Source organism: Salmo salar, chromosome 01, assembly GCF_965601325.2.
Source record: "Salmo salar chromosome 01, fSalSal1, whole genome shotgun sequence".
NCBI classification, from domain to species: domain Eukaryota; kingdom Metazoa; phylum Chordata; class Actinopteri; order Salmoniformes; family Salmonidae; genus Salmo; species Salmo salar.
Genome location: NC_138291.1, coordinates 137,122,306 through 137,140,295, shown reverse-complemented (window position 1 = coordinate 137,140,295; position 17,990 = coordinate 137,122,306). Strand labels below are relative to the sequence as shown.

The window sequence follows — 17,990 nt, the reverse complement described above, 5'->3', positions numbered from 1 at the left end:
AATCCACAAGCAAGGACGCACAATCCACACACACTGGAGACAATTTAGAGCCAATTTAGAAACAGATCTGGGAAAATCAGTGGTTCGTATCAAGTGATCCTGAGGGGCTGGATAACTGATCTCTGTATGTATTATGCTACTCATTGTACATTTGTATATACAGTGCGTTCAGAAAGTATTCAGACCCCTCGACTTCTTTCACATTTTGTTAAGTTACAGCCTTATACTAAAATGTATTAGATCGTTTTTTCCCTCATCAATCTACACACAATACCCCATCATGACAAAGCAAAAACTGTCTTTTATAATTTTTGGCAAATTTATTAAAACTGAAATATCACATTTACATAAGTATTCAGATCCTTCACTCAGTACTTTGTTGAAGCACCTTTTGCAGCGATTACAGCCTCGATTCTTCTTGGGTACGATGCTACAAGCTTGGCACACCTGTACTTGGAGAGTTTCCCAAATTCTTCTCTGCAGATCCTCTCAAGCTCTGTCAGGTTGGATTGGGAGCGTCGCTGCACAGCTATTTTCAGGTTTCCTCAGAGATGTTCGATCAGGTTTCAAGTCTGGGCTCTGGCTGGACCACTCAAGGACATTTGGAGACTTGTTCCGAAGCCACTCCTGCGTTGTCGTGGCTGTGTGTTTAGGGTCATTGTCCTGTTGGAAGGTAAACCTTCGCCCCAGTCTGAGGTCCTGAGCGCTCTGGAGCAAGTTTTCATCAACGATCATTCTGTACTTTGCTCCATTCATCGTTGCCTCGATCCTGACTAGTCTCCCAGTCCCTGCCGCTGAAAAACATCCCCACAGCATGATGCTGCCACAACCATGCTTCACCATAGGGATGGTGCCAGGTTTCCTCCAGACGTGACGCATGGCATTCAGACCAAAGTGTTCAATCTTGGTTTCATCAGACCAGAGGATGTTGTTTGGTCTGAGACTCTATGTGCCTTTTGGCAAACTCCAAGCGGGCTGTCATGTGACTTTTACTGAGGAGTGGCTTCTGTCTGGCCACTCTACCATAAAGGCCTGATTGGTGGAGTGCTGCAGAGATGGCTGTCCTTCTGGAAGGTTCTCCCATCTCCACAGAGGAACTCTAGAGCTCTGTCAGTGTGACCATCGGGTTATTGGTCACCTCCCTGACCAAGGCCCTTCTCCCCCAGTTGCTCAGTTTGGCTAGGGGGCCAGCTCTAGGAAGAGTCTTGGTGGTTCCAAACTTCCTCCATTTAAGAACGATGGAGTCCACTATGTTCTTGGGGACCTTGAATGCTGCAGAAATGTTTTGGTACCCTTCTCCAGATCTGTGCCTCAACACAATCCTGTCTCGGAGCTCAACGGACAATTCCTTCGACCTCATGGCTTGGTTTTTTCTCTGACATGCACTGTCAACTGTTGGACGTTATAGGCAGGTGTGTGCCTTTCCAAATAATGTCCAATCAATTGAATTGACCACAGGTGGACTCCAATCATGTTGTAGAAACAAGGATGCACCTGAGCTCAATTTCAAGTGTCAAAGCAAAGGGTCTGAATACTTATGTAAATATGTCGGTTCTGTTTTTATTTTTTAAACATTTGCAAACATTTGTCATTATGGGGTATTGTGAGTAGATTGAAGAGGGAAAAAAACTATTTCATAAATTTTAGAATAAGGCTGTAACGTAACAAAATGTGGAAAAGGTCAATGTGTTTCAATACTTTCCGAAGGCACTGTAGGCCTCTGCGGGTCATTCTGGTGTGTGTGCATTTTCCAGTCTCAAATAGCTGCCTGTCTAATTTAATAGCCAATAATCGGCACAAGTTGTCAACAAATAAACGCCTGTTTCAAATAAATGCTGGGTCTAAAGTTATTGTTTACGAGTGAACTTTATAGAGTACCATTGAGATTGCTCAAAAGTAGATAAAGAGCAATGGATTTGTTATTGTAATGTTTATACCGGTCACAATAAACAGTATGGTAGACTTCCCAACATTTTTCTGAGCAAAAGCTGTGTGCGTTAAGGAAATAAGGAGCCTGGCGGTTCAGTGATTGAAAAGCAAATAAACGCCCGGGCTATTATTTGAAGTTTTATGGTATGTCCGGTGCGTACCTGGTTGTGTATGTGCATACTTACATGTCTCGGTGTGTCAATTTGTGTGTCTGTGTGTAAAAGTGTGTGTGCCCGGCGCTGGGCAGGAAGCAATCACAGGCCGATGGCTGAGCTGGCGGGTTCTTCATGGGTCAGTGTGTGCAGTAATGACTCATCTCCTCCCCTCTTCTTCTCCACCACTCTGCAGCTGATTCGTCCAGCAAGCCCAGCTGAGCGCCATCACAGACAGGAAGTCACTGTCAGGCTGCATCATGAGATTGATCCTCTACCCTAGGTCCTGTTTCAAAGGGCAGCTTTAACCGAGACAGACTAAACGTCTCACTCACAAATATACGCTTGTCTGTCTGCGCAAAAACACTACAGCACAACATTATTGTAGAAAATGCAATTACTGGATCCAAAGCATTATATTGAGAAATATACTCTAGTATCTAAATAGAAGACTGAGTGGAACAAAGCCTGTCGGCAACAGTATATTGTGCTGGTGGATATCTTGCATAGCCTATATAAGAGGAAGTCATATTTCATGTTCATTTGCATCCATTAAGCTGCTGAGTCTTTGAGGACACTTGAGAGAACAATCTGACACTGATTACATTGGCCTGCACTGGTAGCACAGTCATTTCAGCACCACGCAGAGAGAGCAGAGCAGGGACATTTAAGGACAAACATTACAAGTAAACAAATGGCTTAACAAGTTATAAATCAAGGATTGGTGGTTTTTTTCTCTCACGCTGCATGAAAATGTTTGACTAAATTAGTATATTCTTCTAGCTTAACTTCCTCCACATATTTCATTTTAGCACCTCACATGTGCTTCACTATGTTTTTGTGCATCTAAAATAGGCTTAGCTATTTTGTTTTATGCATCTGGTCAAATTAAACCTATTTAAAATAAAAACTAACATGTAGGATATTTCAGAAAATATAATTCACAGGTAGGCCTGTATGCACCACAGTTTAACATTCCATAAATGAGCTGCCTTTTATTTATTTTTTCTCGCTCAGGCCAGAAACTCAATGTCCAGTTCTGAAATGTGGCCTAGTTTTCAGGTGAATGTCCAACGATCTCGTCCCAGCTCTTCCGACAAGTGGACACAATCCACTCATGTTCATAGTCATCTGCAGGAAAATAAAAATATTTTCAGAATAATAAATAAAACCATAAAAGGTCAGAATAAAGCAACAACCTTTTTAAAACTATTTTTAAACAGTAAATTCCTCTAACAACTACAAAGGCTAGTATAAACAAATAACCTATTCTAATAGCCTAGTTCATAAAAAACATTTGAACATTTAATCAAGGGAGACGGGGGAAAAAAGCCACTGGACTGGAAGCAGCATATCATTGTCATTCCATTCGAGCTATTGAAATGAACACATTCAACTTAAGCCCCGTTTACATCTCCAAGGTAACAATTAGGAGAAAATAACTTCTTAAATCACACACCAAAGAAATGTACGAACATTTTTACAAGGATGACTCGACAACCATAACAACAGATAATATATTGTTTTTCATATCGTTAAAACTGAAATGAGTTAATCATTGCAAATCAAGGGGTAGCCTAGGAGGCTATAGCTTCTCTGTTGGGAACTGAATCGGGGCGTCGCAGCTGCACACACTTGAGTGCTCACCCTGTGGAACAGTGTGTGCTGGGCCCATTGTTGGGAACAGGTCTGAAGCTCTCGCCTGATTGTGTGTAATTGCCTGCGATAGTCCTAACAGCCACTCCGTCGGCTCTCTCGCCACTCTACCTGGCTCACGCGTTCGGCAATTGAAATCACAGTTGCGCTCTGGCCCGGATCCGCACCAGGCACCACAGCAGCTGCATACGAAACTAAGGCTATCTATCCATCATTTTTGTCGCGTTGTGTTGCCTCCCCTCTTTGTAACGGAGGTCACCGTCAAGAAGGACATCTCATCACTATTTTAAACCAATTAATACCTCTGCACCGGTTTCTGTTGGTGGCGAGGCCTTAGCACTGCAATTACCGTTTCCCTGTGCGCTTATGGTAATGAGATAGAATTCACACATTTTCATTTTTGCTGTAATTTCCCCTCTTAGGATTGTGATCGCTTCACAGAGCGTTTAAGTCAATCCTAAATTGATACCTTAATACAATTCTATTTGAGGGCACAGGTGGCCACCATAGTTCGATGCAATCTGAAAGAAATGGAAATTCAGAATCTAAACATTTAACACTTCATGTGTTTTTAAATTCTTTGCCTACTGTGGATTTGTTATTTAAATCTGCAATAAAGCCTTCTATAATAATACTCTACATAGTTTAGGGGCTTAAATTTGGATATATTAATTCTTGGGAAAATAATTTTGCCTACACACTAGTTTAAAAATAAATCCTAAATGGATAATAAAAAATATTATCCACCAGGTTCAAATAATTTTAGCCTGCATGGTTGCATTGTTTTGTTCATTTGTCTGTCATGTAAAAATAAATAAAAGAAAGATGAATGTTAAAAACGAATTTTACAGTAGGGTGATGTCAGAATTAGTGGGACATTAGGTGTAAACCTAGTGGTAAATTTGTGTTTTAGAGTACTGTACTATGGTAATATTGCAAACCACAAAAATGTGTATTGGGTTGTTGCTGAATGTGTTCTGTGCATGAAAAAATGGTTTTGGTTAATGTGGAATCATTGTAGTGTGTGTGGTCAGGATTCCTAGATGGGGTGACCAGTTGAAACTCAGCACTGAGATATCAGCTGATGTAAGAAGGGCTTTATAAATACATTTGATGAACAACCCCCATACATATGAATCCTTGCGCTACAATGATAATGTTGTCATTCTGTCAATTATAATTCCACAATCTAGCTTTGTGTGTTCAAATTAATAGTTATTGGTAGTTCTTTCAAATATAATAACCATTCATTTAAACAGTTATATTTTATGAACATTTGATTTAAAGTACTTTTCAGCTATAACAAATGCACCAAATTAAGCTTTAATCAATTTAAAAACATTTCCTGCATTAGATATTCTAAAATACATTGAAATATGTTGTTTTAGTTGTTCATAACAGCTCTGAATCGATTTTAGATGCTATATATAGCAAATAAGCAGCATAGGACAATGGTGGAAGGAATTAGAGGGACATAAGGCGAGGAAAGGAAAAGTTTGTCACAAAATGTTTAAAACACAGTGTGTTATTTACAAGCTTCAACAAAGGCTTTTTGATGAGTACATAACAAGTGTGAAACGGGACACAAACTTATTACTAATGAAAAAATGGTGTCCCAGTTAATTTACTAAATTGTCCCAATAACACTGAAAGCAACACGCTTTAGCAAAAGTATGGGTGTGATGTTGTTTTAGGGGTTTGTAGCATCCACTGAATGATAAATGATCAAGTTGTTTCATCCCAAAAATGTGAACAAGACCTTACTTGAAATAAACATTACTTGAGAAGGAGCAAACATAAAAAACACCAAAAAGTGTCCCACTCATACATACTTCACCCTACATGTAAACTATATTGCATATTATAAACTGGGTGGTTTGAGCCCTGAATGCTGTTTGGTTGAAAACCATGGTATATCAGACCATATAACACAGGTATTACAACAACAACAAAAAACGTTTTACTGTTCTAATTACATTGGTAAGTAGTTTATAATAGTAATAAGGCACCTCGGGGGTTTGTGGTATATGGCCAATATACCATGACTAAAAACTGTATGCTTTGTGCCTAAGAACAGCCCTTAGCCATTGTATATTGACAATATACCACACCTCCTCGGGCCTTATTGCTTAATTAAACGTCAGTTAGCACATCATAAACATGACATTAATGCTACAAATATTTTCTTGTTGGTTGTCTTCCCATACTAATTCTGCCTTTCCCCCCTGGCCCTTACTGGGACTGTGTGGTGGTGTCTCTAACTGGATATAACTCGTTACCCAAACTCTCTCACAGAAAGGCTCACCCACGAGCAGCAATGTAAAAGGGAAACGATAATGGCTCCTTGTTAAAAAAAATTAAAAAAGTGTTTCCTTTCAACTAATGCAGCAGAAACACTTAAGAGCGTTAAATGAACGTAATGCCTGTCAGATCAGCTTTACCAATAGATTAGCCAACCAGCCAGGTTAGTTACTTAACGCCTGAATATAGTTGACGTCGGAGTTGTCATTATTCTGGAAGAGGTTATTTGTTGGAATGAAAATAATCTGAGTGGATTTACAATTGGAGAAGAGATCGTTTCAGGATTCAGTAAAGGACCCTGTGATATTACAGTAAACATGAACATTACTGATTGTATCTTTTGGAAAAAGCTTCAGCTTGGTTGCATCCCAAATGGCACGCTATTCTCTAGGCCACTTATAGTGCACTACTTTTAACCAGAGCCATATGAGCCCTAGTCAAAACTAGTGCACTTTATAGGGAAAGGGGTGCCATTAGGGATGCATACCTTAACTCACAATAGAGTGGCAGTAGCCCAAACCAGGGGTGTTTTCCTTGGCAGTGGGATACAGGGCTTTGCAGACCTTTTGGGTGGGTGGGGGCAGGTGCAATAATATATATTTTTTTTAAACAACGGCAGCACCCACTCACCACCACCCTCAAAAAGAGCAAACCATTTAATTAAATTTCATAATTCATAACTTGAAATTGAAAACATACCAACTTCCTCTGTAGCCAACATTTCAACATTTACAGGCCTATTTATTTTCCACAACAACAACACACTCACTCATCACAAATTGTATGCAAGCTAGTGCAACTGACTCCTAAGCCAATAGACAATGAGAGATTATTGACGTCAGGAAAAGAGTGGCCATCTGCTGATCATAGTGAATGATGATGTAAATATGCTAGCTAGTTACAGTGCCTTCAGAAAGTATTCACACCCTTTGACTTTTTCCACATTGTGTTGTGTTACAGCCTGAATTTAAAAAGGGATTAAATTGACTTTTTTTAGGTCACTGGCCTACACACAATACTCCATTTTACAAATGAATTACAAATGAAAAGCAGAAATGTCTTGAGTCAATAAGTATTCAATCCCTTTGTTTTTGAAGCCTAAATAAGTTCAGGAGTAAAGATTTGCTTAACAAGTCACATAATAAGTTGCATGGTCTCACTCTCTGTGCAATTATAGTGTTTAACATGATTTTTAATTGACTGCCTCATCTCTGTACCTCACACATACAATTATCCCTCAGTCGAGCAGTGAATTTCAAACACAGATTCAACCACAAAGACCAGGGAGGTATTCCAATGCTTCGCAAAGAAGGGCACCTATTGGGAGATGGGCGTCCTTCTTAACTCAGTTAACGGAGAGAAAGGAAACCGCTCAGCGATTTCACCATGAGGCCAATGGTGACTTTAAAACAGTTACAGAGTTTAATGGCTATGATAGGAGAAACTTGAGGATGGATCAACAACATTGTAGTTACTCCACAATACTAACCTAATTGACAGAGTGAAAAGAAGGAAGCCTGTACAGAATGACAAATATTCCAAAACACGCATCCTGTTTGCAACACAGCACTAAAGTAATACTGCAAAAAATGTGGCAAAGCAATTTACTTTTTGTCCAATACAACACATTACTGAGTACCAATCTCCAAATTTTCAAGCATAGTGGTGTCTCCATCATGTTATGGGTATGCTTTTAATCATTAAGGACTGGTGAGATTTTCAGGATAAAAAAGAAACGAAATGGAGCTAATAAGCACAGGAAAAATCCTAGGAAAAAATGGTTCAGTCTGCTTTCCACCAGACACTGGGAGATTAACTCACCTTTCAGCAGGACAATAACCTAAAACCCGAAGGCCAAATCTACAGTGAATTTTCCTGAGTGGCCGAGTCACAGTTTTGACTTAAATCTACTTGAAAATCTAGGGAAACACCTGAAAAAGGTTGTCTAGCAATGATCAACAAACAATTTGACAGAGCTTGAAGAACTTTGAAAATTATGAATGGGAAAATGTTGCACAATCCAGGTATTGAAAGCTCTTAGAGACTTACCCAGAAAGACTCACAGCTGTAATCGCTACCAACGGTGCTTCTACAAAGTATTGAATACTAACATAAATACATTTGCAAAAATGTATAAAAAACATGTTTTCACATCGTCATTATAGGGTATTGTGTGTAGATGGGTGAGAGAAAAAAAATCTATTTAAAACTCCCTACGGTCGATGTCCACTGCCCCGCGGAAATCGAATCAGCCAGGGTGAAACATATCAACAATGAAAACCCAACAGAAAAAAAAGATAGGAGTTCGGTGCTGATAGGACTGTGTAGTGTGTATCAGCTCAATCTGCTCCCATTTTCCACTATCGACTCTGTTCAGTTTGTAGCGTATATTCTGTTATACTATGGATCATGTACTTAATGTATCTCTGGCATCAAAAAGCCGTTTAAATAGGCTATTCATGGGAGGTCTGGTAGAGCTGGAGAAATGAGAGCAACTCAGCTCACAATTCTAGGGAAAGAGAAAGGGAGGAGGGTTTCTTCTGGACAGGGCCTAACTATACTGGCCCAATAAGCACTTGTCCTAAAGATATCCCTTATTGGGACAGTGGTTAGGGAATTGGTAATGGTGGCCTGGGTTCAAGACCCACTATGGTAATCACCCTACTCTCATATTCTTAGCAAAATATTATTAGACAACTATACAGAAAGCTCTTATATCACTCAAATAAGTCAATCAAATCAATGATTAGAACAGTCAGACTAAACAATAACTGAAATGGAGGTGTAGAGAGAAGATCAGAATACTGTAGGAAAGTTCAAATCCCCAGGTGAGGACATAATACCAGTATAAATGAACATGCACAATCTAATCATCTATGTCAAAGTGTTTCAAATATGTAAGTTGAAAACACTATGTTAAATGCACTGTGTGTGTGTGTGTGTGTGTGTGTGTGTGTGTGTGTGTGTGTGTGTATCCCTAACCTTGCCAACAGACAAAGAGCTATGAATGGATGTGGTTTATTGGTTTACCATTGGCTCTGCAAAAATAAAAAGGCGTGATGTGTAATTCAACTTTTCTGGGGGGGGGGGCATTTCTGTGGGACCATCAGGTGACGTCCTGACAACATACACAGAATGTTCCTGCAACGTTCCCACGAAACATGTCTAGAACATTGATATCTTATATTCTGAGAACATGGCAACCATGTTGTGCATGTTTGGTGGGACGCTGATGGAATAATAAGAACATTTACGTGTCTAGAACATTCATATCCTATGTTCTGAGTATGTTTGGTGGGACGTTGATGGCATATTCTCCTAACCCTCCGAAAAGGAAACACATACATTTTCTTGCAACGTTCCCATTTCTTATGTTCTGAGAACATGGTAACCACGATCTGGGTGAGTTCAATTTAACAGCACATTGCATCTCTATGGGCTAAACTGTTTAGGATAGATGTCCAGTCCCATATGGTCTTCCACACAATTCATTTTTGCTAGTTTTTTTCCTCTTCTTCCTATGTTTAAGGTCATTTAGAGCATATTGCTAATAATAATAATAATGAGGATATGTCATTGTTTACGCTTGCATTTCTGTTCCTATATTTAGCCTACTTTTTCCCCATCATTACCCACCCTAATTTATGACGTCTGCAAACTTACATTTAAAGGTATGAAGGGGTAAATGGTTAATCATTTTATGTTTTACTTTAAATATTTTTCTCAATACCTTAAGACCATAAAACAAATATGCTGCTCATGAAATTTCATAGATAAGGCTCCCACTCACCATTATGCTTCAACCCTGTTATGATAGTGCAGAGCGGGGTAACCAGGGCGGGAGGGGGGTTCTGGGTGGGTTTCCCCGTGGGTCCTGCTTTTTGTTTCACATCCATGGACTTTATATCAAAGATAATAATTACATAATTAAAGTGGAACTGACAGTATTTTAGCAACATGAAATCGTATTAATATCTGTTCATATACACCTCCAGGAAGAATATGACAGATACCTTATGGTCATTTTCACGTTTTCATAAATTCTTAGAATGTTTGGGAATTACGTATACTAAGGCATTTGTGAAAAATCTATAGCAATATAGAGTGGGAAACCGTCCGTGCATTTGGACAGTTAATAGACACTGCAGTAAATAAAACATCTGTCTCATCCAGAATCAGAGATAGGCCTTTAGGCAAATAACCCATTTGCTACAAGGGCCTTCCATCATTCAATTTGAACTGGACTGTGTGTTTACAGGCAGTTGCAACAGCGCGACTTGGATCATTAGAACGCTTTCGCCAAAACATACACCTGAATGGATTTCTGCAAATAGGTCAATACCATGGGAGTCCTCTTACATTTGGGAACTTTACAGTCCTATTGCTCAAACAACCATGAAAAGGTAGGCTCTCTTTCCCTCAATAAAGCACATCAACAACAAGATCAACAACTAATTCTAGCCAAAGCAACATGAGCTAAAATATAATGAAGGAACATTAGATAAACCCTCTCAAACTTTTTCAGCTAGTTGGCTGTCAAAATTGCACTGATAAACAAATGGGGAATTGTAGCCTACATCTCCTTCTGCAGCTTACCTGCCTGGCTAAAGTTGGTTAGCTTGCTACTTCCAGACAAAAATGAGAGACACCTCACTGACCATTTTACTCGTCCTAGCAGAGCTGGTTAGCTAGGCTGTTCACGTGTTATCTAGAGTGTAAGTGACTAAATATTGTTTTGCCTACGTTTACTGACACCAGTCATATTCAGCGGGTGTTGCGTAAATTCATCAGTTATTCTGCGCTCTGGCACAGTCAGACGAGAGTGCTCTGAAATTGGAGTAGATGTGCTTTTGCGAACTCAAGAGATATGCTAACTGGATAACAGTCGTTCAAGTTCTCGTTCAAGCTAACCAACTGACACCTGCATCTCTAGATGTGTATAGCCACCGAAAAACTATATGAGGGGAAAAAGTCAGTCACTCACCCACTCCTCCAATGACATGACATCCTCCTAGCAGCTAGCTAGCTATCTATCTATCTAGCCTTAGGCTCCGTGTTTTTAGCTTGCTACATAAATAGATACGCTAGCCTATTAGCCATGTTATGACTGACTTGTGATCATTGCCATTGCTGGTTTGATTGTATTTACATTCCAAGACACTCCGCGTTTGTCCAAAATACTGAGTCATTGAAACTGAAACAGTGCATGCCGAATTGAGGCAGCAAACAATGTCCCAGGCCAGCTGTGATTTACAACCTGATAGCAATATTTTTTGGACTACCAAGAAATGTACTGGTGAATTATATTAATCATGCATTGAACTGCATCCATCTATTCTCCCAACAATGTGTTAGTGTACGTCATGGAATGCGGAGTCAAATAAAACCTATTTTAAAACCTCTTATGATGTTGGTTTTGTAGCATAAACGGGGAATTTCATATTTTTGACAGATCATGATTGTCTGTTTGTTCCATATCTGCAAAGTAGTTAAAACGCTGTCAGTTCTACTCTAACACTACACATATACATATATACTATATATATATATATATATATATATATATATATATATATATATATATATATTTTTTTTTTTAAGGCCCAAACTCACCTATTAAAACGTTCCAGCTGTCTTTATATACTAGCAAGAAACTATATTGATATAGCAATGCTCCAAGAAACACACCTGCTCCAAAAGGACACATAGAATAGAGAACCATTTGTACAAACTGGCTGCTTTTTCATCAGCCCCAAAATAAACTAAAGGTGTATCGAGAGAAATATAGTGTCTCCTATTGCCCTGGAAGAGGTGGTCTTCAGTGATATATCCCTTAATATATCCCTTCAGTGATATGCCCATACTCCAATATTTCATAATGCCGCCTTGCGATCTGGAGGGCAGCCTTTGGAACCCCCCAATTGTCCAAATATGGAATCCGTACCCTTACCAATATCATGGACAGTAATGGTTTGAGAACATTCCAAGATTTGAAATACACATTAACAGGCACCTCCTTTTTTTCTATATTTAGAACTTAGGTCAGCAATGCTGGCCTATGGAGTCCCTTGGGAAACCCAACTACCGAAACATCCATTGTATGGGATTTATAAATAAATTATCTGGGCTCCCGAAAGGACTGATCTCTATAATATCTAAACATAATATCTGAGCTAGCCATTAAAGAAGTATGGTCTACAGATCTAACTGAATCTGTTCCATGCTTTAACTGGAACAGAATGTGGAAAAAAAATATAACCTTGGCATCCCGTAATCCGAACCATCCATTTATACATTTCAAGTTTGTTCACAGACTGTATTTAACACCTAGGAAATGTTTTATGATGAAATTGTCCCCAACTCCCAACTGTTCACTGAGTCGCCTAAATCAGGTAAGCATATTCCTTCATATGATGTGGGAGTGCCCTGTAGTTAAATGTGCCCTGTAGTTAAATGCTTCTGGGGCAAAGTTATGAAATAAATTTTAAAGTGCATGGCAGGGTGGGAAGCATGGTTTCTGGATGGGGAGAGGGAGGAAGCAGGCGAGTGGATGGATGGGGACTGAGGGGGTGAATGGATCAGGGTTATCTTTATATGCATTTATTAGATTTTCTTTGTACCTGTAACCACCCTCTGAAAAATAAACATAACAAAACTAAATAAAAAGGTGGTGGGGCATTGAGATCGCCTTAGACCAAAGGGAGAGTGTCTCCTACTGATCTCCCATCCAGAGACTGACCAGGACCGACCCTGCTTAGCTTCAGAGGCAAGCCAGCAGTGGTATGCTGCTGGCATTAAGGGAATGGTCTCTTTGAAATATTCCTTGCAGCAGAGGAACATTCTTATAAAAACGTTAATTAATGACCTAATGAAACTCTTTAGGGGAAATGTTCTAAAGTTGCGGGAACGTTTGTTGTTAGCTGGGATGTCAGTCGATCACTGCCTGCCTGCTTGCCTGCCACCTCTGCTCTGTGTGGTCTGCTCCATGCAAGACGCTCTGTGAAGTTCCTAGCCAGTGTTATAACACATGATCAAGATAATGATGGGGGCTTGGCTTTGGCAACAGCAGTCTTCAGATTACAATTCCTCCAGTGTCCTACACTTCCCCTTGAAATACCCCTATGCCCTCATAGAATTAGAAGCACTCATTCTAATTCTAACTATGAATCGTGTTCCGATGGTTTCAGGAAAAGTACCTTTCATTTACAAAAGTCTCAAGCTTTCTTTTGATTTCTATATATCTGTGATTCCTAGGTTGTTTATTTTTGGAGACAGAGCAGTGCTGGGGTGTGTTTGTGTGTGTTGCCAGGACAGGGAAGGGTAAAGAGGAGGATAAAACGACAGTTGATTATGCCTGGGAAGCAGGCAGCAGTGGGCTCCATGTGGCATTGGTTGACAGTCAGGCGGACGGGGACACTCCTTTCTTCCACCCGCGCCACGGCGCCACCACTCCACTCCCCCGACTGGACCGACCTGAGAGATGCTGGGTCACATCCAGATGATCTGTCTCGCTCCGCCTCTCCTCCACTGCTGCTGTGAAGACTCAGAGATTCCTCCTCAGGGCTTCCTCCCATCTGCTTTTGTACTTCTTCTCAGGTCTTGGCCCAAAGCCTGGGCATTTCCCTGAATCTTCCTTCCCGGCCCAGCAGCAGCTCTCTGGGCTGAGGGCCCTGCTCCGCTCCCCCTGCCCTTTTACCCCTGCCTCTTATCTTCCCCTTCTGTTCTTGATTGTGTCCCAAATATCACCCAATTCCCTATATAGTGCACAAAGTGGTGCACCATATAGGAAATAGGGTGCCATTTGGCACACAACCCTTCTTCTGTCCTGTACCACAGCTGTGAGTACACTCTTTCCTCTCCTCCTCAAAACACGTCGTCCCCGCAGGGAGAGCAGTTCCTCTGGACGTCCAGTAAGTGCCGGGACCCTCTGCTCTCCTCCTTCCTGGACGGAAGCCATTGGCAATAAATTCTGTCTTCACACCCATTTTGACAAATGTACCTTCAACCTCTCAGAGATGAAAATAAATCCAGAGGACACAGAGTGTTCCTCGTCACGTCATATGGGCCCGAAGCCCAATGATCCCACTCGTACACAGTTCCTCTTACACAAACACTGGATGTTTCCATTAAAAAACCCATATGCAGATTACATTTTTAATTATGCACTATAGAATCGTGTCTGGATAAGGGGCCAATAATCCATCAAGGAGATGATAATGGATCTGAGAGATTTATAATGTTTAGTTTGAAATCACAAATCGGTGCAAAATGAAATAAATATTTCTTGTGTAAAATCACAGAACAAACAGCAGACAGACCCAATTAATCTGAAATCAGACTATTGGAACAACTGTATTGTTTTTAAAGCTCCTCCTATTTTCTTCTCAACTCTACCTTTCTTTCCCTCCGTTTCATTGATCAATACCAGAACTGTTATGAAGGACCCAAAGCGAGGAAAATCGGAACATAATTCTTATTACATACAGTATGTTCAAGACATCGGTTCAGGATGTGCATCTCTTCGTCTGTTTTTGTCTATACACATGAATTAGATTTCCATGCTCTGGATCACACAGTGATTATTATGTGGATTCTTATATGTATTATGTTTGGCTGGGACCACTAGTAAATCATAGGCCGCTGTCTGCCTGTCAGCGATCATCCAAATATACACACTTTGTTTGTAGTGTGCTAATCAAAGACAATCATAAATATAAATGTTCATATCATAATTTGTTTTTCAGTTCTTGTATGTGTATGTATAGGCTAAGCTACACTCACTGTTTCCAAAGAATGCTGCCTTGACTGCAACCTTTGCCAAAAGATAACATACAGTATGTCTATTATTTCACAGGACATGACATCACAGCTGGGCCGTCTCCCATAAAGCACCATGCATCCCATTCACAGAGATACGACTAGATCCATAACCATTCCTAAACCATGATATTGTCTGGTGATGCAAAACTATGAAAAACTGGCACATGTATTGGAATTGCTATCGGAAAACCTGACATACCTCATTTCCTTCAAATCAAAGATCCCACATTGGGCACTCAATGGGTGGAAAAAATGTGTTTTACATTTTCCCTTTGAAAACAAAACTAAAATGACTGCAGTGGAGAGGCAAGCTTGGCTGAGAGGACCAGCAGATGATGAGTTATAGGGTAATAAGGCTGCCTCAGCAAAGTATCTGACTAAAATAATCTACTTTATTAGAGAATCTGAGTAATCCACCAGTATAGTATTTTCAGTTTAGTATCAAATTTTTCCCCGGTGGCCGACGCTTACTCATGGGTTAATATCTACCCTGAACATTATGATAAAGGAATACATTTTACTTTGAAAGGCCCAACAATTAGATAAGAAAGCCATATGTCAAAGTCAAATTGTAATGGAGACATGGTGGCACACTCTTTGAGCTCTAATGAGCTGGAGGTCAGAAACATATGTGATACACAAGACGCCAGGATCTGTTCTCACAAAAACCTTGAAGTGAGCTCCAACAGTCTCCACTCACCTGCGTTTCTGAGAAAGTGATGCTCATAGTCAGTAATGACCCTGGCGTTGGGGTCGTAGAATCCATCCCCACAGTCATAGCAGCCATCTGGGATGACATGCAATGAGTCTTGGTCAATCAGCTGAGACTCCCCTGCCAGGTCAGATAGACAGAGAGTAAGTGACTGGTTATATGTATTGAGACAAACAACAACAAAAGAAGTGACCTAATTTAAGAAAAAAAGACAGATTGTGGTAAAAACCATTACGATAATATATTATATTCCATTGCTATGGTATAGAGACTAAATAGATGATTACCCTAATTCTTTAAATAAAGTTGCACTATGCAGAAATCGCTATGCCATTTCCTGGTTGCTAAAACTCTAATAGCTCCCCTAATTTCAGTTGATGTGACAAAATAAGCAATGCATAGTGTGGAGAATCATTGTACCATCTAAACTGCTTGAAATATATTTTCGATAACCAAAATTATTGTTGTTTGAAGCTGGTGTACAAAACCGAAAGTAAAAGACGCAAAAACAAAACTTAAGAATGGGAAGTATAGAAATGGCGCACATAGAACATATATACTGTTTATTAGACTTTTTTCAAGTAGAATGATATATCTACAACTCACATTTCTATGAGAATTTGGTCAGGTCGCCCAAAAAGTTACATATTGCCACTTTAAGGGTTTGAGGATTTAGTCTGCTTATATTAAAGAGGAACCAACACTGTTTTAGCACCATTAAATCTTATTAAAATCTGTTCATATACACCCTTTGGAAGGTTTCACAGAAAAATAAGCTAAAGTTTACCTGCAGGTTTGAGTCCATTGCACCTCTCAGTGTAGAACTGTCTGTCATAGCCATCACAAAACTCCCAGTCCTTCTCTTGGTACTTCAGTCCATCAGAGAAAGTATACTTTCCCTGTGGATGAAACACTTTGTAGTATCAGTGATGAAACACTGTAGTACCCTGCATCAAACTGTTTATATTCAGTCATAAACTTGAAACTTCCATCTAATGGCAAAAGAGGGATATTAGGCAAAAAAGAGACAAACTTGTGTTTGGATTGGGGAATTACATTTTACCACAACATAGGCCTATGTCAATATGGTTGAATTGTCTTTTAATCATGCATCATTTGTTAAGAGATCTAGGCTATGTTCCATATCCTGTGGAGTTTTTACCATGAACAAAGGGTCTGCGCTGGCTCGGAGTAAGGTGTGTTTGGTCATGGGCTTGCTTGCTAGATCATGTCTAATGGAGCGTAGTAATCATGATAATAATCGAACTGGCTACTATTATGGCTGAGATACGCATGAATGAACAGTTGACCAAAAAGGAATGTATTTCCTGTGTGGAGCATGCAGAGAGCACATGTAGGGGGAGAGGTATAGCAACGTAATAATTGCGACAATTAATGTATATCATTGCTAAAGGGGACCAGATGTAATGTCCACTATAACCAATGTGAAACACACATAGACCTACACACGTATGAAGGTTCCCCCCCCACCACTACACACACACACACACACACACACACACACACACACACACACACACACACACACACACACACACACACACACACACACACACACACACACACACACACACACACACACACACACACACACACACACACACACACACACACACACGTATGCTACACACCTGTTTGGATATTCCTTTCTCCCAAGTTCCTTCATATATGCTTCCATTTGTGAAATGGAGTACACCTTTTCCATGGAACATGCCATTCTTCATCTCCCCAACATATCTTGTCTCTGTGGGGAATTTATACTCTCCTTCTCCCTCCATCCTGAAGAACAGAGAAAATCACATATCTAATTCACCAGTGGTGAGATGAGAACAACAATGAACTTCAACTTGTGCAAGAACTGGTGCAAGCAAACTAGCTTCCCAACATTACAATTTTGACACAGACCAGTTTGCTACATTTCTAGTGATTAATTTACCTGCCATTCTTGAAGGCTCCAGTGTAACTGCTACCTGTGAACTCCATATGTGTTATTTTATTAAACGCTACATAGAACAACTGGGGTTAGTTTAGGTAATAGCTGTCTGGTTTCTGTGGGCGTCACTAGTTACCACCGCCACAAACCCCGCATATTTATACAATTTCTCTTATTAATATGTGATTTTTAAACCTAACCCCGGACCTTAATTTAAGACCAAAAAGCACATTTTCTTTTCCTTCACTTTTAGGATTTGGCCAATTTTGACTTTGTGGCTGTGCTATCTAGTGGAAACCAATTTCTGCAACTAGGCCTGCAGGGTGTTTGTTTGACAACGTCGCTGTGGAAACGGTGAAGCTAGGGTTGTGTATTTTTGATTATTTCACCATTTGCATGAAGTTTATTACGCTAAAAGAAGCCGAGCATGTTATCTCTTCTCTGAGAAAAAAACAAGGCTTGTTAA

General features: G+C 40.0%; 1 protein-coding gene across 1 annotated transcript; it reads right to left on the bottom strand.

The window, feature by feature from the left end:
- Positions 1-50: 50 nt before the first annotated feature.
- LOC106561708 (MORN repeat-containing protein 5) lies at positions 51-17,574 on the bottom strand. The gene is made up of 5 exons (XM_082973743.1): positions 17,528-17,574; positions 17,288-17,370; positions 16,358-16,483; positions 15,559-15,690; positions 51-3,212 (listed from the first exon to the last, which is right to left on the bottom strand). The coding sequence occupies exons 1-5, from the start codon at positions 17,572-17,574 to the stop codon at positions 3,133-3,135; spliced, it is 468 nt and encodes a 155-aa protein (XP_082829869.1). The 3' UTR covers positions 51-3,132.
- Between the last annotated feature and the right edge of the window lie 416 nt (positions 17,575-17,990).

Bases quoted from the DNA above. Each gene is read 5' to 3' on its own strand.
- LOC106561708 (XM_082973743.1), bottom strand. From the start codon at position 17,574: ATGGAGTTCACAGGTAGCAGTTACACTGGAGCCTTCAAGAATGGCAG. The intron at 17,371-17,527 runs GTAAATTAATCA...TCTGTTCTTCAG, and splicing joins GGAGCCTTCAAGAATGGCAG to GATGGAGGGAGAAGGAGAGT. The intron at 16,484-17,287 runs GTGTACTCCATT...GATACTACAAAG, and splicing joins TGGCATGTTCCATGGAAAAG to TGTTTCATCCACAGGGAAAG.